The sequence below is a fragment of the Geospiza fortis genome, unplaced genomic scaffold, assembly GCF_000277835.1.
Source record: "Geospiza fortis unplaced genomic scaffold, GeoFor_1.0 scaffold396, whole genome shotgun sequence".
NCBI lineage: Eukaryota > Metazoa > Chordata > Aves > Passeriformes > Thraupidae > Geospiza > Geospiza fortis.
In genome coordinates, this window is record NW_005054345.1 from 2,053,765 (window position 1) to 2,080,992 (window position 27,228).

Here is a 27,228-nt window from a genome sequence, read left to right on the forward strand (position 1 = left end):
TGGCTTCCAGCCCAGCTGGTGGAGAGTGCAGAGAAGTGCTTTTGCTGTTTCAGTGTCAACTTGAAATTAATTTTCTCTCTCCCAGCTTGATCAGCCACTGAAGGTCATCTTATTTCAGTTGTTCCTAAAGCATCCTGCATGCACAGAGTACATGCACAGGGGTAACTGGGGTTTGCATTCACTGGGGAAATGATTTGTAGCTATTTTTCAAGGAGTGTTGTAATTTATTAGTTGAATTCTGTTGCTTAGATTGAAAAAGTATCTGACAGTCAACTGGAACCAGCAGTTCCATTTTAATTCCACAGGGTAATAATTTTCTACTATTATATATAAAGCCTTACCCCAGTTATTATACATATTAGTTGTTGGGGTTTTTACAGCACCACAATGAGAAACTTGCCAAGCAATAAATTCCATTGAAAGGTTTCTTTGTGTCTTTAGGAAAAGCTTACATGAGATACTTCCCTACTTACATGTAATAAAAGGAAATAATAAGGTACACAGCACACGAGTAACCATTAACTTGTGCTATTGTGTATTTTACTGGCTTTATTATGGATAACTTTCCAAACCATACAGACTCAAACAAGTGCCTTTGCATTTCTCTGACTCTATCCTTTTAATTTACAGAAAACCTGATTCACACAGATTGTGGAATTAAATCATCACCCCAGCTGCTATGCTTTTAAGTTTCCCAAACCTTTGTGAATCATTGTGTGGTTTTGAACAGCCTGGTTGTTGTGACATAAGAATTTTTGTAATTGATCAAATATGTTTAGGATTGGTTGGTTTATATTTTTAGCCAAAAAAGTTGTTTTTAGAAGAATTTATTTAATTTTTAGGAAATTGAATTAATCTTGTTTTTAAGTCACGATTTCCTTTTTGTGTTTCCAACTAATTGCAGCACAGGAATTATTTTGATTTTTGTCTCAGACATTACAGCTTTGTTGGGCTTTGGACATTTTTTCTAATCTTCCTTCAGAAGCCCCAGTTCTTCCTGCTTGGCAGTTGTTAAGCTACCTGCCTCCTTATTTAATGTTCTGGGAGAGAGTTCTGCCCACTTATGTCTGAGACCAAAAAAACCCCAACTCTGAGGCACCAGAATAAACAAACAGGACAGAAAGCAAATGTGGCCGTGATCAGAAGCAAAGCCACGTGTGTAGGCTTAGAGCACAATTTGGGGCCTTTCTGCATTTGGGTTCCAGGAGAGCAATGATGAGTCAGTGCTGCCAGAGCTGCTTGACCACAATTAATGGGTTTGCAGCTGGCACTGGGTGTCCTTGGGAGCCTGAGAGCTTCAGGAACCCTTGCTAAAACGGTGGGGTCAGGTCATGTAACCCCAGGAACCTTGTTCTGTAGTGACTAAAACTTCCTGAATGTCTAAGTTTCATTCTAATTTCTGGAGGACAGAAAGCTAAATTGGATACAGAGGCCCCTTCAAATGCACTAACAAGGTGCAACCAGGCCCTGGAGAAACAAGTGCACTTTGCAGGCTCTGTGGTTACCCCGGATCAGCCCTGGCACGGGGGGAATTTCTGTGTTTGCAGAGGCTGCAGGGGCTGAGGAGAGGCACCAGGGCACCAGGGATCCTGATGCTCCCACAGCAGCAAAGCTGTGGGGTCCTGGGACTGGGACACAGGCACTTGAGGGACCTGAGCTGTGTCCCACATTTCTGGGGAGGGAAGAGATGAAAAAAGGAAAGTACCATCCTCAAACTGGGTTCAACCCATCTTGGGCTTTTCAGTGGTGCCCTCTGTAAGTGAACAGACATGGATTGATGCAGGGACTGGTCAGCCCTTATTAAGCCCAACTGGCAGTGGTTTGTAACTGAGAACTGCTTTTTCCAGTTAGTTTTCCCTGACTGTTCTCCTGGAGTGCTGTGGGACACTTCAGGAGCTCAGCTCTGACAGACCTGCTGGGCACACCCTGGGGCACCTGGCCCTGTGCAGGATGTGTCTGCCAGGAATCCTCACTATGCTGGGCAGTGCAGCCACAGTGACAGGGAACCAAACTACTGTAGGGGACCCTGTTGCACTGGGAGCCCCTTGGTTTTCTTCACATACACGTGGGCTGTTCTAATGTCACAGGGACTGAGATGTCACTGCTTTGTTAAAATCCCTCTCAGGCGTGTTAAAAATGCAGTATCAGGGAGCCCAATGGTGTTAAGAAATGACAGTACACTTGTTTCCAGTTTTTAATGCTTTCTTGTAAAACTGAAAATACAAAACCAGCTGAGCAAATGTAGATCTTTATATACATGAGGTCTCTGATTAAAAAAATCCTTTTTGTTAAAAAAAAAAAAAAAGAAAAAAGGGAAGACCGAACCAACAAGTTAAATGAAAACTGATTAAAGGGAACAACATTCTCAAATTGAAGCATACTTTCCAGGAAGGAAAACATCTCCTTTACAAGTTTATTATATAACTTACATTTACACTTTACTGAGAGAACTTACAAAACAAGCTGCTTGAAATGCTCCTCATTCCCTTAAAGCATGAATTTCAAAGTGCCACAGCAAAGGAACAGGTTCCAATATTATCTTATACAGACTATTCATGTATAAAATGGTTTGGTAAATGTGAGGTGTTCATTTAAATGAGCACATATAGGGATACAGACTAAATAAAAGTACTGAACAACACCTTTGTTATTACATACGCAGTTACAGGTATAATAAAGGAAACAAGGCCAGCACTGCTCTTAGGTATCTGTGTAGATGGAAGGAATGTGATTCAAGCAGTGATCAAAGGCACTATTCTGGAAGAATCCATTTTCATCCGTTCCATTGGAGACCATGTCTTCAGATACACACTGGGCTTCAGAGATCCCCTCATAGCCTGGAGAGGGACAAGGACATGGACACGAGTTAGTGCCATGGTGCACGAGAGGAGGGAAGCACAGCCTGGGGCCTGGGGGCCCACAGCACAGCACAGCACAGCACAGCACAGCACAGCACAGCACAGCACAGCATTAATGGAAGGACAATAGTGCTCAGCATCAAAGCCTTGCCAGGAGAGGCACAGTTTTCAGTGGGTGTTTGTGTCATCATAGCTGGTGCTCCCTTTCATTTCTGGGCAAAGCTGTGCACTTGCAAGTGAAGTGCAAGAAACAGAGCACAGCTCTCTTGGGACTCAGTCATTATCTGAACAGGACATCAAAACAATGAGTGGCCAATGATCCTGCTAAGTGTGCTACTAGAAGTGATGCAGTCCTCTTGGTTTGGGTTTTTCCTTTTAATAGCACTTTGAAAAAATATTCCATGTGTCTCCCAGCTGCTCTTAAGATGCAGAAGAAATCTGGATCCTACATTTATTGGCTCTCCACATAGTGCAGGTCTGAGGAAGCTTGGCTGGGGCAGGTCAGGCTCACAGGACATATGGAAAGAGCTGTGAACCTCAGCCCAACAAAGCCCACCAGCCCAAGCTGGTTGCTGCTTGCCAGGCTACCAGAAAGCCACGACAGTAGGGGAGAATTTCTCTGTCCTTCTTTCATAATGCCAAAGCTCCACAACTATTACAAACCTCCTGAGCTGCACATCCCTGTGGAAAGGAGCAGGTTTGCCATTCTACCAGATGCTATGGCATTTATTGCCTACCCCAAAGGACATGAAAATTTCCTATTATGACCCCCTATAGGCTGCTTTTGCAACTGGCCAGTCAAGGCCCACATGCACAGGTTCATTTCACTGCAGGAAAACCTGTCCACTTCATTGTGGCTATTTTACTATTAGGCATGTTTTTATTATTTGAGATCAAATTCTCTACTTACTTACATTTCTGCATTTGCCTATGACTTATTAATTTACTGTTGGTTTACAGGTCAGATTCTGCTGTCTGCAGAAATCTGGCACACAGTGAATGTCCAGAGGTTCTGGAGGATGACCTCAGCATGTTTATCTGTGTCGGGCCAAGTGGAGTGACCAGTATTTTGATAAGTTTTGTGAGTGTTTATGTTATGTTAATTTCTATTTGATGAGCCTGTATACAGGGTGGATACAGAACCACAGATGGATAAAACCCAAGATAAGCATACACCCCAGAAATCATTATTAGATTCCAGATAGAGTAAACTATCCAAAGTCCTGAACAGAAAATAAAAATTTATTGACTGTTAATGTGATTCATGGAACAGCTGTTTGCCAGTCACATTGGGCATTCCTGTGAGATGAGATCTCATTTAATATTAATGGTGCTATAAAAGCCTGAAAAAAATTAATGCATAGCCTTGATGAATCTTGCTAACCTGAATGGTTCTATTTTACACACTAAAAGATGAGATGAGATATATATATTTCATACATGTTTATGTTTCAGCCTTTTAAGTATTTGCATGCCTCAATAACCACTCTAAAAACAAAAATACTAAACAGAAACATTTCATGATCGTTTAGGCCCAGACAGAAAAATCAACTGTTGTTGAAGTTGGTGTCTTGCCACAGTATTATTCTTTACTGCTACAATTTCTTTTGGAAAGTTTATTTAGTCTGTTCTTTAAATATTGCAGGCTGTCAATCTAAGCTTGAAATTTGATGTTAACATGAAAAACCCCTATGTTTTAGTAGTATCAAACTTATGAGTAACACTAAAGAATTCAAAGTTGAAGCTGAAACTTCATCTTAAATGTTTCCCTTGTGTTGGTTACTGATGCATGCACTTCCCAGAATGGAACGGCAGACAAATGCGTGCACACTTGCTCTGAACAGAGTCTCCTTTAATACAAAACAAACAGGAAAGTCAACTCTAATTTTGTGGTCTGACTCAGGCCCCAATTCAAAAAGCACTTAAACATATGTTTTCAGTATTGCCCTTAACCGAGGTGCCCTCCTGAGTGCAGACATGAAGAGAACTTTCTTGGAGATATGTAAGTAAAGATTGCAGCAAATGGTTGTGCTTTATGGCTCTGACAATACTCATGTTTTGTTTGATTCCAGCAATTCTGTCAATTATTAATTTTAAAGATAGAAAAAAAAAGAATACTATAATAGTGAAGTACTGTAGTAATGCAGCCATTATAACTTTGACCTGATTATAAAAGCCTTCCTGAGCACACCTGAAATGTGCAATGAACAGACCACACAAAAATGCAGGCAGTGCCTTGTCAGCTCTCCTGAAGGTGGGTGCTGCCTATGGCATCCAGCAGAATGGAATAGACTTTGTCTATCAGTCAAATACAGCAGGATTAAAAAAACAATTTGCTTTCCTTCTGGGGTTTTCATAAATGAAAATTAATTTCAGGGCTATTTTTTATACAAACATGTTTTTGTCATAACACTGAAAATAAAATGTGTTCTTTGCCCCTCCTGCTACAAATATCATATGGATAATTCCTTACAGGTGGAATAAATTACCTGTTGAAGCTAAAGGTGCATTGAGTATGTGATAGCCATTCTGCCTCAGAGGATTGAAGCAATGGGATTCCCCTGTGAGCACATCACTGCTGACAGACTGGTCCATTGTTCTGTAGCAATCTCCGTAGTGGAAACAGTTTTGTATGGAGTGAAAGCTGCCTTGGTAACCTGAAAGCAGATATTGCACACAATTCAATCCTGCAGTGGTACTACCTCCACTCCTGTCACAGCATTTCATTACTGTTGGGGGGTTTAGTTCCACAGTTTTAACTTTGGAAAAATGATCATCCTGTTCTGTAAAGTGCAGTTACAGAAGAGCTGCATCAGACTCGGTCCCACAAGGTGCTGTGGACTGTGATCCCCATCAAGCAAAAATCTCAAGGATGGGCTTCATTTCAAGCAATAGATCAGCTGAACACAGTCAACAGCACCCTTGGATCCAAGGCAAGTAGTGACCCCTCACTGGATCAGGTCCAGGATGCTCAGCTCCTAAGGGAATGTCTCTGTAACGAATCACTGTTAATTTAAATACAATAATGCACTATTTCAATAAATAGCATTGCTTTGTTTTCAGTTCAGTAAAGTCTTTTGCCATCCAGAGTGTGCTGTGCACTGCTGGAGACAGCGCTGTTTGTCCAAAACACCCTCACAGGTTCCTCAGACTTCTTTCCCAGACTGTTCTTGATTCAACTGAACCCCCTTTCACTGGACACAGGGGACCACAGTGTGCAGGCAATGACCTAGAAGTGCAGGACTGACTCCAGATAGTTGTCAGGTGAAGAGTTCAACCAGAGGCTCTCCTGCTTCTGGAAAGTGCTGAGATAGATCTGTATAGTCTCTGCTTGCCTCAGTCATTCTGCTTTTGGGGCATGTTCAACTTTCATCCTCCACGTACCAAACATTCTTAGATCCTGGGGTTTTTTTCCCAAGTGTTGTATTATCAGTACCCAGCAGTTTGGATTTTGCCATCAGAATTTGTGAATGAGTTGTAGACAACAAAGGAAGATATTTAACAGTAAAGGACAAATGAATTCCTGAGGAAGGAATTTTGCAATTTATAAGTTGTTCCAACATCCTAAAAAATTGTAATTTGTTCCCAGAAGGATGATCTCAAAATACATCACAGTATTTAAACTAACCATGGCCTGATTTAATTCTCTTCCTTCCTCCTGCCTCAATAAGCTCTTCCTTATTCTGGGTGCAGTGCACACTAACTGCACATTCCTATCAGCTACCCCTTTTCCTGCCTTCTCTGAAACGATTCTCCTTGCCTTAAATGCAACTGAAGTCAACCAAATTAAGCTTAAAGTCTAGCAGAACGTGCTTCAGGACTTTCCTCCAATTGCCAGAAAAAATATAGAGTTGTTGTCTTTCTTCTCTTAGTCTTACAGAGAGTGAAACATTTCCTCAGGAACTCCTGCAGAAGCTCAGGGCAGTTCAGTGAATCCCAGTCCCAGCCACGTTTCCCCGTTTCCAGCTGACAGCTCGGCCCCACTCACAGCACAGACCTGCCCTGCTGGGCTGCCTGTGCTGCTCTCCAGTCTGTTTGTTCAGAAATTAAATCCTGTGCCTGTCCCCAGAGCAGCTGGGGCTATATGGGGTGAACTGTGAGCTTGAACACCCTTACAATTCCTGCAGTGTGCAAGCTCTCTCCTGTTCAGTAAGATCCCCCACACTTCTCGGTGTTTTCCCTCTACTCCCGAAGTCTGACCAAGCAGACAATACCAGGCAAAGCTCGGGGTCTGGTCACTTCATATTTCCTAAGTTAGCAATAAATAAGGCCAAGTGAAGCAATTCTTGAGTAGAAATGTAATCAATTCATTGAGTGATGAAAGATTTGCTCTGAAGCTTCCCAGTTTAAGATGTGCTTTGACTGAATCTGCAAGGATTAGATGCTTAATTTCTCGAGAACATATGATCCACTACAAAATACCTAAATTAGTGATGTCCACAATTAGTGAAGTCCTAATGGATGACTCTTAGATAAAGACAGTACACACTCTGTACCAAGGCTGCTCATACTTGCTGCTATGGCAAAGGCAGCCCAAAAATGTGGAAAGCTGAGCATTAAATGATGCATGTCCTTCCTTGGAACAAACAGCCAGCCACCTCTGTTTACTGCCTGGAGAGTCTGGCTCAAAGAACCAAGGAGCTCTTATGAGAGGTAGCACAGCCCTCTTTTGATGTGGTTTTAGGTACAGTGAGTTATTGATTGGCTTTGATACTTATCCTTTCTGTTTACAAAACAAACTCCTTGCTGTAAGCCTTCTAAAAATACAGCCTTTGAGATGAGCAGCGAAAAAAAGAGACAGTTGGCTTGAAAGGAGGTTCAACTGGTTGCAGAGAACACTTAGATGCATTGCTAGAGAAAAAAAATGAGCCTTTTCCAGAATGTCTGCTACAGACATCACTTCTAGGGAAGGCATGACGTGTATTTTCTCTATCCCTGTAGCTGCTGTCCTTCCCTTGTGCTCCCAGGCTTGCCTTTGTTACATCAATTAAAAATCTTCATGATCTACAGAGCTGGCACAGTGGCTTAGAAAAGCAGAGAGCAGCCAAGCATGACAGAACTGGATTGAAACTAGTCACATCCAGGGTTTTCCCAAGCCCTGTGGGGAAAGGTTATTTTGAAGTGTTTTGAGTTACACTGTCTGGAAATACCTGAAGCAGAGAACTGCCTCAGAATCAGTCTGGAAAAGAACTGCCATGAGCAATGAAATCCTCTTTTGGATTGCAGTGTTTATCCCTCGGCACCACTGTGAGATAATCTGAGAGGGCAGAGGGAAAAGTTCCTGGAACCACCCAGTGGTGAGGGGGGTGTAGGAAAATCCTGGTGCTACTGCACTGCTGACTTCACCAGGAGCTGATTTCTGCCAAGCGCTTCACAGAGAAATACAGAGAAATGCACCTTCCCTGTTCTAACCTGCCTGCAAGGTGGGATAAATGCTGGTATGAAACTAAAGAAAATACATGGAATGAGGAAGGGAAAGGGTGCAGATAGAACAAAGCATCACACTAAAAATGGGATTTCTGACCCTTTGGGTTCATTGCCTTTAGTTGCGGTTCCTTTACATTTCTTTAAATGCTTCACTGAGAAAATATGGGGAATTAAAATATTATTAAAATCCCATAACCAAGCGTTGGGTTAACAACCACATATGGTTGACTGAACTAAACAGGGAGCATTTTTTACAAGTTCTTAAAAAAGACTCCCTTCAGGGGTTAAAATACAAAGTAAGCAAGAAGGCTGGTCCAGTGCAGACATCCCTGCTCCTTCTAGAGTGCAAATCTGTAGTACCAACTTGGCAATAAGTGTTTCACCAATATTTTTTTTGCCACATGGATTTCAGGTTTTCCTTCAGTTTTGATTTAAATCAAGAATTTTCTGAGGTTATTTTCAAGTGAAGAATTTACTAAATGCCCTGTCAGTTTAAATGATCACTGTTAAATGTTTTATGTACAGTAGATGTAGAAATATAACAGTTCATAAAGGAATAAACTGAGTTCCAAACATAACATTTAGTTAAAATTTTGCTTTGAAATAATTTGTGGCAGAAAAGCTGCACTTAGCCACTTCACACAGGGCACTGGCTGCCTCTGCTTCTCTAAGGCACAGCCTAGAAAACTTCAAGCAGCTTTAAAACGAATGATGTAATGAGCAAATAATTGGAATATGGCTATTAAATGCCATCTTGTTATGTCATGTCATTTACATGTATTTGCAAATAAATCTCAGCTTTTCAAATTCCATAAAATTTCTGACAAGAAATCATGTCAGGTATAAATAACTACAGGATTCCATTGCCTGCCAAATTCTTTCAGCATGTAATGATTTCCATGTGATCTTACTACAGCTAGGTTAAAACATATAAATAATGTCAGCTTGTTCTTTCATTATCAATATTTCTGCTACCAGCCTGACGAAGCTGCCATCTCCTAAAAATTCCACATCCACACTGTTTATGTGCTTCTGTACAGATGCCTGGTTCTACACTAAGTTTATGTGGTGTACCTTTTTTTGGCAAAAATTCAAAACCCCCAAATTATTACAGATTCCATTAGAAAATGTGCTATTAATGAACTGAGAGGTAAAAAAAAAAGAAAAAGTAGAGCAAGTACAGCTAAATACAGGTTACAGATAATTGGTTTCAAAGGCTGCTAATCAAAACTGATTTTGGAATGACCACTTCCATAATTAATTTATAATAATACTTCAACATTTGGCCAAAGTGGAAAATTATTGCTTTTTCAAAACCACATGACATAACACTTAGAAAGCAACAATTCATTCAAAAGGAAATGTGGTTTTCTTAAGGAATAAAGTCAATTTATTTAAGTGGTTCAAAACTTGTTCTGTCTATGCATTTGTTTCTGCCGTAGTAATGAGCTGCTAAACTTTCCTCTTGTGGCTTGTAGTTATTTAGCTCATTATAGCAACATAATCATATATCATTATATGCTATCATAAATCTGCCACTTCTCCCTTACAGAGTTAATCTTTTTAAATTGAATAATCTGTTGAGCATCAGGTTGAGTTAGTTTTTCCTTCAGCACAAATCATTAAATATAATATGCTTTAACTTTTCAGACTAAGCCTTTCCAAGCAAAGAGCAACAACACTGCTCAGAAAACGAGGGGCAGAGGGAACTGCTGGGATACCCAACCCCATCCCAGCTGGGAGCTGCTCAGGGGTTTGGGCTCAGGCTCTTGCAAGCAGACAGATGTCCTGCACACTTCTTTATTGGGAATATTCACCACATTTTAGCAGCTCACCATCTGGATTGCATAACAGATTTCTGAAATATGCAAGCTCCTGTTACTGGGAGAATCTGTGATAATAATATCTCTTGCTAATTTGTGCCTCAAAAATTTCAGGAACATTAATTAGTTCCCACAGCAGAACTCCAGAATAGGTATGTAAGCTTGCAATTAAAAAGGCTGAGTAATTCAGAACAAAAAATGTTTTAAATTAAGCTGTGGGACAGCTGCCTACTGCTCCCATTCCTGTCCTCGAATCCCACAGGCACTCTCCAGTTGTACAGAGTGCATTTACATGTTACTGTATAACATAAAACAAGCCAAACTTCCAAATAATAAATGAAAAAATGTTTGCTTTCTTTGTCTAATTCCATGTCTTGTGCATCACTATGAGTGGACGGAGCAGGACACTGCCAAGGTGTGCCTCAACCCTTGTATTCTGGGAATGGATGGCTCCTGCAGGGTCACTGCAGGCTGGATGACCAGTCAGGGGAGGTGCATGGCCAGCAGCCTTCTACTGAAGAACCTGAATAAATGCAATAAATCTGCTGTTGGGACAGCTTTCCCCATTATGATGACATATCACAGCATGGACCTGTCTTAAAATTTCCATCCGTATGTACATCAATCCAATTTAAAAACTGGAGTGCCCACTGAAATGCTGACACTATTAGCCAAATATGAGAAAGCAAAATAAATTCTTTCTCTCCAGCTAGAAATTAGAAAAGCTGTAAAAAACAAAAAGAGGGAAGAGTTACCTTGAGATCCCTGCTGTACAGACTGGTTAGGAAATGGGGCGTACGGTGTATTTGGTATCCCAGAAAACTGCTGCCCATTGGGTGACTGGCTGTGGGATGATGAAGAGCCGTGTTTCTGCAAGAGGGAAGGTGGAACTAAAGCTTTCAGGGGGCTGACAAGTGGAGAGATTATGTTGGGAGCAAGCCTAGAAAAAGAAAATAAAGGAAAACTTCACATATCACATCATAATATGGCAAAATGAAATACTTGTATGAACTACTTCCATAATGGCCAAACTATAGAGAAATCTGTTTTGCAGGTACAAATTATATTGAAAAAAGGACAACAATGCAGTGCTACCTTCAGATATTTGCTAGGAGGCAAGAGAGTTAGACAAGGAATTCTGTTCCTTAACACTGACTTCCTGCACTTGCCATAAATGCCAGATCAAAATGACACCACTCCTTAATGAGCAACTTAAACACAGCTCCATCTGATTTAGAACTTTGTGAGCTGAGATACATGTCTAGAAACAGAAGTAGAAAGTGTAGCTAGAAGGGGTAAATGCTAGAGAATTGTTTAAGTGCCTTCATAGCTGTAACAGGGTCAAGATGCAGCCAAGACAAAGAAAAGCGTTCATTTCACTCTGAGAACCTGAGAAGGACCTCTTTGAGCAGCACCAGAACCTTCAGATGCTGCAAAATCCACCTCACTGTCTGAGAGCCACCCTGTGGAAACTTCCCAGCTACAGAACCCAAGGAAAAAAAATAAAACAACCTCTGCAGGTTGTAATAGATGTCACCGAGCTGGAAAAAAAATACTGAGCACAAACCGTTGGAGGCAGACAAAAATTAACTAAATGAAAACTCCAATCTCTCACTGGTGTCTTCCTCTACCCCTGCACAAGCTGTTCAAACACCATAAAGCATCATTTCACAGGACGGCTTCTTGGAGCAGTTGGACTGACCCTGGGAGCGAGGCTGTGCTCCAAGGAGGGTTAAGCACTACATGAGAGTGTGCAAGAGGTAAACAGAGGGGAACTGTGAATAAATGGTGACAACAGCTTAACCAAAGTTAACATGAGAGGCACAAGAATGCTGCCAAAAAGCTGTCACAGTGACACTAAATATTAGAAGGAGTTTAAATCAACCAATGCAAGCCCATCCTATGCTCAGATAATTCCATCTCCCAAAACAAGGAAGCAAGTCCTATAATACAAACTACGAAGACTGAATCTCCCCAGACTAAACTGAGGAATTAAGCTAGTGTTGTTAAGTGGGTGAAGGGAAGGATATTTTCAAGTTAAATAGCAAGAACTAGAAAACTGTCAGAGACGTATTTTCTGAAAAATCCTTTCCTTAGGATTTTTCCTCCTGAGAAGCTGAGAGGCCTCAGGAACAAAATGTAAACAATGATTATCTGCTGCTGTGGAATGCAACAGGTGCATCTGTGATTGGTCTCATGTGGTTGTTTCTAATTAATGGCCAATCACAGTCAGCTGGCTCGGACTTTCTGTCCAAGACACAAGGTTTTGTTATCATTCTTTCTTTTTCTATTCTTAGCTAGCCTTCTGATGAAATCCTTTCTTCCATTCCTTTAGTATAGTTTTAATGTAATATATATCATAAAATAATAAATCAAGCCTTCTGAAACACAGAGTCAGATCCTTGTCTCTTCCCTCATCCTCAAACCCCTGTCACAGAAAAAAATTTTCTTTTGCGAGAAAGATACTCTCTCCAGTAAGTACTGATCAGTAATATGTAAAATAAAGAGGGCTACTGCCAATATAAAGGAGCCAACATGTAAGGAGAAAAATATCCTATTTGTTCTGGTTTGGAAAAGGCCTGGGGCTGCAGAGGTGCCAAAAAGGGACCGGGGGTCCCCTGTGCTCCGCCCAGCTCAGGGACCAAACACTCCCTGGAGCTGCCACCGGCCCCTGCTCCAGCACACAGCCACAGGGACATCGTCCTCCACCCGCCAGCAACGCTCTTAGAGGCCTGGAAATGCTTCTATCTGAAAGGAGATTAAAAAGATTGCAGTTGTTTTAGTTGGAAAGATAATAGCTAAAGGGCTCATGATAGTGACATTTATATGGGTAATGACCACACACACATTTAAAAGAGAAACAAAAGATGTACTAAAAACTCCAATGCCGGGATGAGCCAGAAACCAGTGCTGGGATGAGCCAGAAACCACTGTGAATAGGGGAGGGAAATGCTGCTGGGGAGCAAGTCCTCTGCAACTGCCTGTGTTGGGTTTCCTCTGCCTGCTCTTGGAATGTCTTGTCCCGGCTACTGCTGGGAAACGCAGCACCCCATAGAGACCTGCTGGACTGCTGCGAGTGCTTTGTTAGGATGGGCCATCGTGTTTCTAAATTCTATGCAATCATGCTGCTTTGTTGAACAAAAATGGTACACTTAGGTATCCAGCTGTGGGAATACTGAAAATCCCAGCTTCTCTACCCAGTTTAACTACTCCCAGAGGCTACTTAAATCTTAACCATGGGAGAAGAATTTAAGTTTTTATTGTTATTTTTAAAGCAATGCTTGTCCCCACTCACACTCTTGCATTCCTGTTTTTCCTGTGTGTGAGCTCAACAGGGTTTGTGCCTCGAAACCTCTGAGATGAGTGTTCAGGGGTGGAGAGGTCCCCTGCCAGGCCAGAGGGGTGCAGGCCCTGCTCCAGCTGGGAATGCTGAGCGGTGTGTGGAGCTGCCAGCTCGCTGCTCCCGCCGGGCACGGCTGCCCTGGTGCTGGAGCTCAGCAAACATTGCTGGCTGTGGGCAGCTGTATCCTGGGAGCAGGAACATGAGCTGAAACCCTGACAGCTCCGGGGAACACTTGAGCATCGCTGCCTCCTCTGCATCAGAAGAGTTTCACAGAGCTGAGCAGTTCACCATAAAAATCTGCTACGTTCTGCTCGAGCTCTCCCAACAAGGAATTTCGTATGTTTCCTGGAAGTTAAGGCACAGTTTTCAGCTAGGAAAGAACTTTGCTCAGCAGAAAAATCTGGCTATGTTCACACAAGTGGCCAATACGTAGATCTGTGTCCTTGAAATATTCATCACAATCCCTATGGCTCAAGCTGGTCCCTAAAATATTACTCTGTGTGTGTGTGCATGTGTGAATGTGCTCTGGCACACTCAAGGGGAGATTTTCCTCAGCCAAACTGTCCAGTCTCCAATGCTGTGTTTTTAATTCTCTCCTGAGTATCTGCCTACTAATTCAGTTGCTGTGATACTCTGGTTGTTAAAAGAGGAGGAATCATTCCTGATACAAATTAAACAGATAATGCATTAGAGCCTAAAAGGTGATGCCTTCTGTGTGGAAGATGAAACACTGAAAGACTTACAGCAGGAACTCAGCTGGATACACTAAAATTCCCAGGCAGCAGCTCAGACATGTGTGTTTCAATAACTAATAGCCTGCACATTTCCTGTTAATACTGTACTACAACCACAGTTTGCTTTGGTTTGGAAAGTAATAATAAATATATACCATATATTTTACCTTAATTGTAACTTGCATAATTCAGTAAATTTGCAGGTCCTTTGGGGCCTTTTAATATATATCTGTGCCTATATATAGCTATATATAAAGAGATATAAATACTCTCACAGGCATGAAAAAAACCCCATATCCTTCCTTAATTCATTACATTTGAGGGCTCCTGGCTCTATGGAATATTTCTGTTGAGGGCCATACAAGGGTGTGATGGGGGAGCCTCCTCTCCACCCTGTCCAAGACACAGGAGCAACAGGACACGCACCACGGAGAGAAGGAGCTTGGATGGAAACAAAAGGAACATTTTGCTCACACAGCATGCCCTGGCCTGTGCCATTCACAGCCACAGGAGCCACAGAACCAAACAAAATACCTATTTTTTTACCCAGGGACTGAATAATTTAATGGCCAAAACCAACATTTCCATGCTAAGCGAGGGGTAATCACATCTTGTGCTTCAGGATGTAAAGTGATCGCCCGTGGAGGAGAAGAGGAATTCTGCTCTCTTCACTCACCACAGCTCAGGGTGACTTACACGTACTGGGGCCTGTTCCAGTTCCCCCTGAAGCACCACTGGAGGATGGTGCTGGAGACGGAATTCCTGCCTGAGGGAGCTGGGATTGCAGGTGGGATTGCAGGGCCAACACTTCCTCTGAGGAGGCATCAGCAGGCACTCAAGGAAAAGGACTACTTAGAAAAATCCTGTGTGATTCACACACACAACCAAAAGGAAACTTTGGGAATAACTGAGCCTAACTCAGTAACCACCTTGTCTGTGGCACTGTGCATATTTCTGCACCAACACTGCCCAAAAAGGCCCAGCTCCACAGCCCTTCCCACAGGAACTCCTGCAGTCAAATGGGACTCTACCCACAAAGAATCATGAAACCAAGCGGCAGTCATGGACAACAAACCTGTTCCTCAGCTCTACTGGAAAGCATTTGTCACATCAATGGAAATACTCAGAAATCTTGGTCCTAACAAAAGGACTTTTTAAAAGGGAAAATTAAGTCAAAACATAGAAAGATTGATCTTCCTCTCACTTTCTAAGTGCACACCCTAGGAATCTCAACCAGAAATCCCACTGAAACTTTTTATAAACTTTCTTGTGATCATGCTTTAACAATAAGTTTTGGATGGTGGAAGTTTATATGAAATTGTAAGTAAGGCCTGTGTGAGGGAGCCACCTGTGTATGCCATGAGCCAGCAGTGACCTACAGAAAACACATCTAAAGGCTACAAGCACCATGGCTTTGCTTTAGAATTATTGATCCTGTCTGCACTCTCAGCCTCCCCAGGCAGGCAGGGGTGTTTAAGGCTCTCTGTATTCTCCCAATGCACACCAAATGTCCTGTTCCAATAGCAGTGCAACATAAAGAACCAAAAAAATAAATTATGTAGATGGACATGGATTGTTCTGAGATTTCCATCACAATGTCTGGCTAGGTGTTTTCTATATATCCATAGTGCTCAGTCTGAGGAAGAAATAGATTATCCCTCTGCTTCAGTCTTTGTTCAATACCAGTTCCAGGACAAATTAACAGAATAAGAAATTATAAAGCTTCTTTAAGATAAGAGGGCTTGACTAGACCTTGACTGCCAAACACTACATACAGTATACTTAGTAAATACTGAATGGAACTGAAAATTAAAACGGAAAAATAATAAAAATTAATTCAAAATAAGATTTTTGAATTATAAATAGGAATGAAGTATAACTGCAAATGGAAATATGTAAGACAGGAATGTTTCCAATATGAAAACTGTCTGGTTTGTTTTTTTTTTAATGGTGTGATGGCTTGATTGGCAGATTCCTCAGCCAGACAAAGAACCTCAACCCATATCCCATTAAGTTCAGTGGAAAGGGGACCAAATCCAGGCTGAAAAACATCTGTCCTTTATGTCAAATCATTTTTTTGTATATTTTGGGTTATAAGACCATTCTGTAACAGTTCCATGCACAGCAGTACAGCCAGATTGAACAATCATGACTTTTGAGAATCATGACTTAAATCAGATTAACATGAAGAAAAATAGCAAATAAAGCAGCAGAGTAAGAAGCACAAGCCAAAGCAGCTCCACATTTTATCTGAAGTGCAGCACTGTAGCCACTTACAGGAACTGAGAGTTTCCATGAGATGAGGTTCTCCCATAAAACCCAGCACTCCAACCAGTTCATTCATAAAATCTCTCCCCCAAGCATCATAGTCACTGATACTGTGAGAAAGTCCAATTCAGTTCCAGGACCAGGAGATTATTTTTTTTTAATGGGAAAAAAGTTAACACGGATTTTCATCTCTTCCCATAATATTAAAAATGATGTGTAAAGCTCTGCTAATCAGGTCCCTGGACAGAGCCCAATCTCTGGCCACGTGTTTCTGTTCTGGGTCTTGCCCTACGGGAATTTCTGTCAGCACATGCTCAGGAAACAGTTACACCGTTCACTCGTTTGGACTTTTCTGTAAGACAGACTCTATCTGAAGTTTGGTGAACCTTTGCACTAATCACTGCCAGGTGCCTCTGGCTACGTTTCTGGAATGCAAGGAATCTTTTCCTTCTCTCCCTCTTTTCCTTTCTCCTCTTCCCCCCCTCTCTCTGATATATAATAAATCCTTCAACACAGATCACCTTGCTGGGCATCATTGCATTTCTTACCTTTTCCTATAAACAATGAGCACCCAAGTCCCAGGGCTGTGACACAGGGCTGTGACTCCAGGGTACCCCAAGGTACTCCAAGGCACAACACCTTGTCTCTGGTTTTCCTACATGGCCAGAGGCTCTGTCCCTGCTCTGCTGCAGCTGCAGCCTGTGACACACCTGTGTGTGGCATCCTCAAAGTACTGCCAAGGCAATGGCAGCCTTCTGGCTTTTAGACAAATACAAAATACTAATTTTCACTCAAAATTCTGCCTTGGATTACCTGGATCCAGTTCTGCACCTTCACTCACCCACACAGAGCCAAGTCTACAAGTGCAGGAGCTGCTCTGCTCTAAGGAGTAAGAGGGGCTTAATAAATATTATGGAGAACACTATCCACAGCAACTTTCATGTGACTGAAGAGTCACAGGTCATTTAACTGCTTTAGAATATTTTTAGTGATACCAAAAACAGTGATATTAAAGCAATTTCATGTTCGGAATCACAAAGGAGCCCTAGGAGTCCTCTCCTGGTTCACTCAGGGGTTTTCTGTGTGAGGCTGCTCTTGGCCCAGAGGAGCTTCCTGAAATACTGAAATACTCCCTGTGTGCTCTAACAAGTACATGTGCACCTCTGAGTGGGCATAGAACATAACTCAGTGTTTGTCACACATGTCATCATCTACACAAGCTCACAAACCACACAAACACACTCTGTGTCAAATGAGTATCTCTACAATCGTTCTGACCTGAGATGTGCAACTTCTGCAGAGCAGTTCCTCACAGGGATCATTATGGGAACTGTGCCATTCCAAAGGATGTTTGTATTTATAAGGGTTTGTTTAATAACCTCTGAAATGAAGCTGATGAATCGCTACAGTGGAAGTCACTACATGAGGGAGATTTGAAAAATTAGTCTAGTTTACAATCTAGCAGGAAAAGGTATTTTGGAGTGAAAGAAAAGCCTTATTAATAGGATCAAAGAAATATAAAAGCATATTTAAATAAAGGGCAGTGCCTTAAGTTCAAGTGATTGCCAGGAAGTGAATTAGAAAGACATGTAATCAAACACAGAGACTGTCTACTCCAGATTATCTGGCATATGCTGCATGCTTGACTGATCTATCCTATTTCAGTCATTTAAGGTCATTATTCTCTGGCAAACAGGCAGCAAGATGTTTCCAGGTGGGTTCTGTACAGGTCCTGACATCTACTGTCTTCAGGTCTGCCAGGCAGAACACACTACCCAATAGTGGGAGATGTTAAAATAGCTTCATTATTTGTTACACCATGATAAACTCCTGTGTTTGGTGTATACGGTTTGCATCAAACTGCAGCAGTTTTGCTTAAAAACAAACAAAATTTGGATGAAAAAAAGAGAAAAAAAAGCTTTACAGATGTTTAGTGTAAATTTAACTACAGATAAATTGAGTAATGGCTAAAATCATTAATGTAATGCAGAAGAGCTCTGGCTGAATTAATTTTAAATGCTTTCTGAGTTACTCTGACCATCTCCTTTAACCTCCCACCTTCTCCTGCAACTCTGATTTCTCACTCAGTTTTCCTTACAGTGTCTCCTCTGGGCAGGCACCTCAGCCCTTACTTTGAGAGGCACTGGTGGAGGCTCTCAGGATCCTGAGTGTCAGTGCAGCCCTCTCAGAAACTCAAATGAAACACTTGCCCACCTATTTCTGCTGATGGACAAACAGTATTTACCCCAGGATGCAGCACCAGGTTATCCTCAAGCATGTTGCTGTTGAAGTAAGCTCATGCTAATGCTAATTTTGCTTTAAGGGGAGGGGGGGAACCTGTATAAGCCTATCTGGACATGATTATGAATGAATTCTGATCCCATTTTCTCCAAGGAGATAAATGACTTGGGATTTGAAAGCAGATGCTTTTAATTACTGATTTGCTTTGTTTGGTGGGGCCCAGTGCAGCACCTGTACATTGTTCTTTCTGGACAGATGTACTGATGCCCCTTTTGCGTGCTCAGATCCATAACACTGAGATAAATTATGAAGGGTTCTTGGCTTCCTCCATTGAAAATGTTTTCAGCTGTCAGAGATATCTGTTTCTTGTTACTGGTTTTAGTGCTTTTGAAGGGAAGACTAAACCACTGACTTGTGTATTCTGTTATAAATGAGAGTATTCTCCGATGGAATCCACAGAGAATGAGGGATGGATCTCCTTGGTCTGTTAGAAAAGCTGTGCAGGTATTTAGTTTTCCAAAGTACTTCTAGAGAGTAAAAGTTTCTTTCCTACAAGGATCCTAACATGTCAATTCCTAGTCCACTGATTTATATGAGCTCACAAACTTAATTTAAAAGACTAATCAATAAACAAGGTTAATAACAATCAGATATAAGTGGCTAAGACACCTAATTGCCTCTTAAAGTAATGAGAATTAGGGCACAAATGTATTTTTTCTATGTGGCCTGGATCCTGGCAGCTCAAGGAGATGGCACAGGAAAGGATCTCCCCCGTGTAACTGACGAGATTTTATCCTGCATGTTTAGTTTCAAGCTTAAAAATATCAGGGATTTCAAATCTGGTGTTCCCTGGTAGAGCAGAAGGGAGGCTCTGTGTACCTCATGTTACTTCACATAAAAAGAAGTGAAGGACTAAGTTTTTAACAGAGAACTCTTTACACTGAAGTATTCCTGTGGTATTTGAAATAACAGGTGCTAAGAAGCGAGCAAACAAAAACTCTGATGTTTAAGCGCCCTGATTAAAATGTCTCTTTTCACTTGATAGTTCTTAAATCCCATTTCTTGTGATTTTTTGTGGGGGTCAGTGTCACTTCAGGGGGGTCTGGCCCCTGGTTGGAGCTGGCTGCACTTGGCTGGGGAGAAGCCCAGGCAAAGGGAGTTGTGTGAGCCCTTCCCTCTAACCTTGCTTAGAGCTAATCCTTTATATTAAAGGCTCACCAGATTTGGCTCAGAGTCCTCATTAATCACCACCTCTGCCCATCACAGATGTCTTAATCCTACTACTTCTTCATTTACTGGTGTGTTTACAGAGCAGAAACGACCTAAATTACCACAGGAATATTTAAAAAATGGTTTCACTTTCCTTTCCCTTGGAGACACATCACCCTCCCAATCAAGTCATTATTTGTCAGTGCCCCAGCTCCTGTTGGGAACAGAAGTGCTGTTTGTCACAGCACACAAGTGACAGAGAGCCTCAGTCACACACACAGGGATCGTGTTCAGCTCCTACAAAGTGACCTTGTTGGGCCATTGCCCTAAATTGGTGCAAATCCCAAACTTGGTGCCACCACTCAAAGTCACTTAACTTCAGTCAGATCAGTTTCATTAAAGCTGATAATTTATCACACTGAATATTCTAAATTGCAATTTACGGAGATGGTCTATAAATGAAACTAAGTACATTTGCAGATGACTTGGATAATAACAGCTAAAAAAATAGTGGAAAGCAAGCCAAGTGCAACATTCACCCAAGATTTAATAGTAAAAGCTGTTTTTCTGTCCTCCCTCTGCTACAAATCAAAATAGACTATTTTTGCAATGGGCAGAATGAAACCCAATTTGACATTGTACATGGCAAATGCTACAAGAAATGCTAAAATAAACTCTTGCTACCTGAAATAAAAAATAAATATACATTTTGATCTGGATCATGCCAAGCCCATTTTCTGCATGCTGAAGTGTTTCTCAGCCAACCACTTTTAGCTAAATTAATATCAATATAAGTAGATTTTTTTAGCGTAGCATACACTTCATTCCAGAATTTGAAAAAATGTGCTCCATATTGAATAAAGCCAGTATAAATACATTCGGTAATGAGGTCAGATTTTGTTAGAACATTTTCAAGTGAATTAGATAATTTTGTCAAACTATTTAAATGTCTCAGCAAACCATTTGGGAAAATTGACTGCTGCACTTGGTATTGACTTTGGCAAAGGACAGTGTAACATAGGGCTTTTTTTGTTAAAAAAAAAAGAAAAAGCCTTTAAATCAAATTCTGAATCTCATGTCAAACTTGAGTAGACTATTTGTACTCTGCCTCGTGTAGTTTTTGGCATCTCACACATTTGATGACTCAGTAATTAGATTTCTTGATAGTAATCACTTGGTTCCTGCCACAGACTGCCCGATGTGATCCAGCCTTGTCACGGTCCCCATCCCCAGAGCAGGAGTTCTCTGCAGACAGCTGACAATGGGGCAAACCCTCCGTGTGTGCCACAGCTGCAGCAGTGCCATGCAGGGAGGCAGGGGGAGGGCTCCCTTCCCACTGCAACCCCCAGGTATATTCCAGGAGGGATGGCACTGCCAGGAGCTGGCCAAGCTGCCAGCATGCCTTAGCGTTGTGAATTTGTGTTAAGTGATTTTGCCCAGTTAAACGGATGGATGCTTTCAACAAAACTCTGCTAAATGAAACTCAAGGATTATTAATTAGTTCACACAAAGTTTCTGCACTTGCAATTAAGATGTCATGTATGGGCTGCATTTCAGCAGTCATGAATAATGTAAGCATAAAGCACTAAATACAGCAGAAGGATCTTGGACTGGGAATGACAATGCTGAATGAAGATTATTTTGAGTTTAGAAAATGGTATTTGAGATGCTGAAAAATTCCAAGTAACTATGTCATGAAACTGGATGCCCTGTTTTAAAATAACTATTCAGCAATACATTCCAGACTCCATTCCCTGACGTTTGGCTCATGGCTAGGAATCTGTTATCTCACTCCCCCATTTTGTCACAGGATATTTGGGCAAAGACTTTACTTAGGTACATGAGCACTGAGATAAGAACTCAGCACTGTTGTCTCCTCAGAGAAGGAATCCAAACTTCACTAAAGCTGGAATTGGCAGAGACAATTCTGATGGAAACTCTGGTGTGTCTGCAGCAGGAGCTCAGTGAGAGGCTCAGCCCACTGCCCATGGTGCTCCTGCTGGAAGGGAAGTGCTGTGCTCTGGAATGGAGACACCAGGGCCAGGAATGAGAATTCATTTGGGGGCTTCTGACCCCTCAAGCTGCAAACTTGTCTGTTGCCCTCACCCTGCTCAGGCCTTTGCTTTCATTTCTTATTAGCAGCACCAGAACACAAAGTGCCTTAGAAACAAATCCACCTTCCTGACAGCCTGCTAAATCCTTCCCATAGTATATCCTTACTTTATTTCATTCTTGGTTGGGATTTTTGCCTTAACTCCCCTAGGAACCAACTCCAAGAGGAAACAGCTGAGCAGCACACTGGGAGCAGTGAGAGGGAGGGTTCCCACTCCAACAGGCTCAGGCAGTCCCATTGTGCAGGAAGAACAGCTCATGGATGACCTTCACTTTGGAATGTCTGTCTCCATTCCTATTTGATCTACTGCCTTCTCTGCTACAGAAAACTTCCTGTTTATCTGGAGTAACTTCCAGTGCCTCCTGTTGGCCACGATTCTGCCATGGGAATGAGTCTGCCAACAGGAAATACAAGGTTGGGAATGTGGCAGGGCAGGAGCAGGGCTGGGCACAGGCATTTTATGGGACAAGGACAGGGTAAGTGTATGCATCATACCGGGAGGGGGACACTGGTACTGCTACTGGCCGAGGTCAGAAGTGAAGGCTGAAGGAGCAGAGGGCACAGAAGCTCAGCTTGCTGCAGAATTCACTCCCCAATTAGGAAAATAAGAAGGACTAGTTTTCTCCTAATTGAATTTCCTCAATCAGATTGTTCTCCAACCAACCCAGGTGTAAATTTCCTCACCACACCTCTTCCATGCCACACACACTCTGCCTTCTGCCCTTTGCTTAAAATCCTTCTGGGCTTTCCTTGCACCATAAAGAAGAAGGGAAAGGTCAGTCACTGGAGGGGATGGGAAAACTACATTTAATTGCTATATTTGCTAAAGGACATCATCATGTTCCTAAGGAAAGAAAATCCTTTAATCTTTCTGTATCTTGAATTCCCATCAGTAATGTCAAAACAGAGTCTTTTCCCCATCCAAAGTGCTGGGAAGTAAAACTCTAAGTATGAACTTGAATTTGTAAGTATGAATTGAATGAGGCCAGGCACCAAAGAAATCTGAGTAAAAAGGTTAGAGCAGTTTTGTGGCTTGCAGAGATTCTTTACTGTTAAGATGGTATGAGAGCCTTGACACACGGTGCTTTAGAAATCTCACACCCTGCAGCCATGCAATTGTACCGCTGCTGTAGCAGTGCAATCCTACAATCAGTGGGATTAAACACCTTTCCCTGATTAGGATCTGGCCTGCTGCTCAGAGGTGCATTGCAGAAAACCTTATCAGAGAGCAAGGAAGTGAGAAAGCTGTGGCTCTGACACTGAGTGAGCCTTACTAAGGCAAACACAGCCTGATTCCTGAGTGAGTCATAGTTCGGGTTTTACCCTCTGAGAGGTTTCTCGTGTTAGCTGAGAAAAATTCTCTGTGCTTCTCCAAACCTATGAAAAGTCATCCAGCAAGAATTAAAAAAAAAATTAAAATCTAAATGTAACTGCATGCTATGAAGAAAAGAATCACATTGTGTTTTGTCAAAGACAAGGACAAGGCCCTGAACAGCCTGATAATGATGTCCAAGTTTGCCCTGCTTTGCACAGGGCATGGCTGACATGACCTTCTGAGGTCCCTTGAAAACCAAATTATTCCATGATTCTAAAACAACCAAAATTGCTTTGTTTGGGCCAGTGTTTTCTTTTGAACAGCATCCGTGCAAAGTAAAATAAACAATTCATCCTCCATGATCATGGCAGACCCAGGCCCAGCACGTCTCACATCACACACATACCCGTCCCTGGCACTCTCCAGCGGCGACTGGTGGTGATGTGGGCTGGGCAGGGCGGAGTCCAGGGGAAGGTGCCTTGAAGGAATGTCATGAGGAGGTGGCAGCACAGCTGGGGAGGGGCCGTTGTGGCTGCTGCTGGATCCACTGTACATGCCTGGAACACACAGCAGTTGCAAAACAAAGTAAGCAAGGAAGCATCAGTAAGACCCGCAGAGTCTCCAACTCCTTCCCTATCCCCCTCCCGACCTGAGCAGCACTCACAGCTGGGCCATGGCACTTTGGCATGTGGCTGTCTCCTCTCTGACCCGCCCAGGTGCTCCCGGACTCTGCAGAGCCCTCCTGACAGCCACGAGGGCTTGGTGGGACTCCCACCCTGCCTTTGCCATAGCTGTGAGAGAGAACCCGCAGTGCACACGGGATGGAGCTCACACAGCAAAACAGACCATGGTACCCTGGGGTTTTGCTGTTCATTTCAAACTCTGTAATTTGACTTTCCATTACTAAGCTGCTGGACATCCCAGACTATTTACAAATATCACATATCGATATAAAGGAAACCCCAATAAATTAAATGCAAAGAGGAACAAGGAAAATTTTTTAATGAGATCATGAAAACAGGTTTGCTAATACAGAATTACTGAAGGAGTACTATTTCTGGGACTCTCCTCTACCAAGGCACCAATAGCCAAGTGCCTACCCATTGTTGAGGAAGTTTTGTCCAGGGCTCTTGGATGAAGATGCTGGAATTAAGTTTTTTTTCTCCCTTCTGAAGAGTGACCATGCACCAAGACAGGTCTCTGTGGTGACAGACATCACAGGACTGAAAGCATGGAGCATGCAAATGCCACCTTAATGCAGGGGAAAAGGGCTGGCTCCTTGTCATGCTGCTCTGGGGAAAAGTCTACTCCTGGTCCTTCTCTTCCCAGTTTTTCTGCCTTTCTCATCTTCAGGTTTTGCCCACAACACATCTGCTGCAGTTCTGTCCCACCCTCCCAGGGAATGTGCACATAGATGAGGACCAGAACTGCCACTCACATTGTGACCTGAAGGCTGTGAGCAGCGAGTGGGGTCTGCCAGCTCCCAGTGTCCAGCTCTGGAGCACAGAGACCCCTCTGGGGCCTGTCTTTGCCATGTCTCCTCCTGTACCACTCACCTGTTCTTCCCCACTCAGTGTGTGCAGAGCTGCACATCCAGGACAGAGCCATGTCCCAGCTGTGTCACTGGCAGGGCTCAGGACTGCACCTCTCCCAAACCCTCCCAGTGACGTGAAAATCCAGAGCTGTGGGGAATGTGTGACACCCCTGGGGGGGAGAAGCAGCATCTGAATGTCAGCATCTGTTTCTGTGTGTGACTGAAGAGCAGAACCACCAAGGCAAGATTCCAGCCACCTTTGTCAGGGGCTTCAGATGAGTCAAAAACCCCTCATGAACAATGAGTCCTCAGCTGCTGACAGATCTAAAGCAACAAAACTGAACCACATCATCTCTGTCTCCAGCTAGACAGAACATTTGTCAACCAGCCAGTGAAAACAACTTGCTTTCTGCACTGCACACCAGACAGAAGGGGCTTTAAGAAATCAGATGTTCCCAGGTGATGCAAGGATTTATTTGTCAAAGCCTCTTCTGGTAACAGTAAGTCAGTAGCAAGGATGCTACATTGTGGAAATGCTTTTCCACTGGTGGCTTCAGTGCATTTCACAATACAACAGTTTCCACTTCCCTCAGATCCTCACTGTTCATACATTTGATGTCAGGCTTGAAGGATGAGCCAAATTTGACGTCGACTGTTCAGTGTCACTTTGCACTTCAGCTCTATTTCCCACAGCACCAGGTCAGGTACACTGACAGCACAGCCTGGAGGAGAGTGCAGACCCTACACCAAGCTGTTCATGCTCTAAGGCTCCCACACTGCTGGCCCAGCAGTAACTTGTGCAAAAAGCTCCAAACCCCACAGAAAAGGGTCATCTTAGCAGTGTGGTGGCCAGCAAACACACTCCATGATTTATCTTTCAATGCCACCTCTGAACAGTTCATGCATGTTCAGGATGTCTCTCTAGCCTGTTCCTTAAGCTGATGAGAAAGACAGAGCAGCTGAGTACCTACAATCAGCATAACCCTCTAGAGGAGCAAGAAGATGTTTAAAAACTACCCCACAACTCTGTGTGGGCAGCAGCCAAGTCCCACATGATCCCTGAACTCAAACTCACCACATGAGAAAACCAAATTAAACCAGAATCCCTGGCACCTCCAGTTTCTGCCACCCCCACCCACTCTGCAGAGGAATTTACCCATCTGTGGAACTGCTGGGGTGGACACCCAGTGCCCACTGCTGGGCTGGAAGAGTTTCTAGCTGGGGACATCCTCTCCCAGATCTATCTTTGACTTCCTGATCACACTTCTCAGGGAAAAGGGCCCCTGCTTGGACCTGGGCACTGAGGCTCTCAGGGTTTGTCACCAGTGAGTTCTCCTGTCCCTACACCTCTGTGCAGCACTGCTCACACCCAGTTTGGCACGTGGTGTCCCTTGTCCCCAAATCCCCCCAAGCCATCCCTGTGCTGCCTCACCCAGCTCCCTCCCCACCAACAAGTCAAGGGGGGAAAAGCAGTTACTAACCCAGTCTCAATATAATTTTCAGTACTTCCAAAATTTCTTTACTTTGACAGTTTTTCTTCCATTTCTTTCAGCACAGAGCACTAATATTCTGTGTACCTGAAATCACCCAGAAGCCTTTGGAGCTGCTGTGAGTGACTCCTGCAAGTGCAGCTCATGCCAGGCCTGTGCACCTTGGGCCTCTTCACACATTGACCACCTCAGCTTGTAAACAGAAGTCATCAATCAGTATTTTAAATGGCTTGGCCTTTAACCTTAACATCTGTGGCCAAAACAGTGCCCTGAGCATCTGTGACCAGCAGCCTTTTCCCCCTCAGCTTTATGCTGAGAGCAGGCAAACAACAATAAAACCCAGAGAAAATGCCTGAGTGGGACCAGAGTGACACCAGCTCTTGTCCACAGGCAGAGTTAAATGTGTGCAGCCACGATGCATTTTAGTTATGAGGAGGGAAAAAGGAGGAAGATCCCAGCAAACAATGGGTTCCTCTGACTGCAGAAACATTCCTCTGCTCACTGTCTTACCTACTTTGAAGTCAGACACAAGGGATGGGGCCTTTTTTAATATTTTGGTTTTTTTCTGTGATGGGCTTTCATCCCTGACATATTTAAAATGTGCTTTAACTTGGAGAAAGACAAAACTGAAATTCTCCAGGAATCCAAGAGATCCCTAAAGCCCAGAGCTCTGCACATTAATAATGTGGTTTCTTTGAAAAAAATAACACAAAAACCAAAATCAAAAGCCCAAACCATGAATGTTTTCATATTTCAAGTGGAATATGAGGACATCATACACTATATTTATCCATCTATAGCCTACATACAGAATTATAACTGATTTCTCAAAAAATATTACCTCAGCTTATTTGAAAGAGCAAATGTGCAAAC

General features: G+C 42.8%; 1 protein-coding gene across 1 annotated transcript in view; it reads right to left on the minus strand.

Annotated features, from left to right (window-relative positions):
• Positions 1 to 2,181: 2,181 nt before the first annotated feature.
• GLIS1 (GLIS family zinc finger 1) overlaps positions 2,182 to 27,228 on the minus strand; it is a 177,796-nt gene continuing 152,749 nt past the window's right edge. Inside the window, exons 7-10 of the mRNA XM_005422954.2 lie at positions 23,738 to 23,888; positions 10,864 to 11,048; positions 5,348 to 5,515; positions 2,182 to 2,837 (exon numbers count right to left, since the gene is read on the minus strand). Of these exons, the coding sequence (XP_005423011.2) occupies positions 2,701 to 2,837; positions 5,348 to 5,515; positions 10,864 to 11,048; positions 23,738 to 23,888 (641 nt within the window). The 3' untranslated portion in view covers positions 2,182 to 2,700. The remainder of the gene's footprint in view (positions 2,838 to 5,347; positions 5,516 to 10,863; positions 11,049 to 23,737; positions 23,889 to 27,228) is intronic.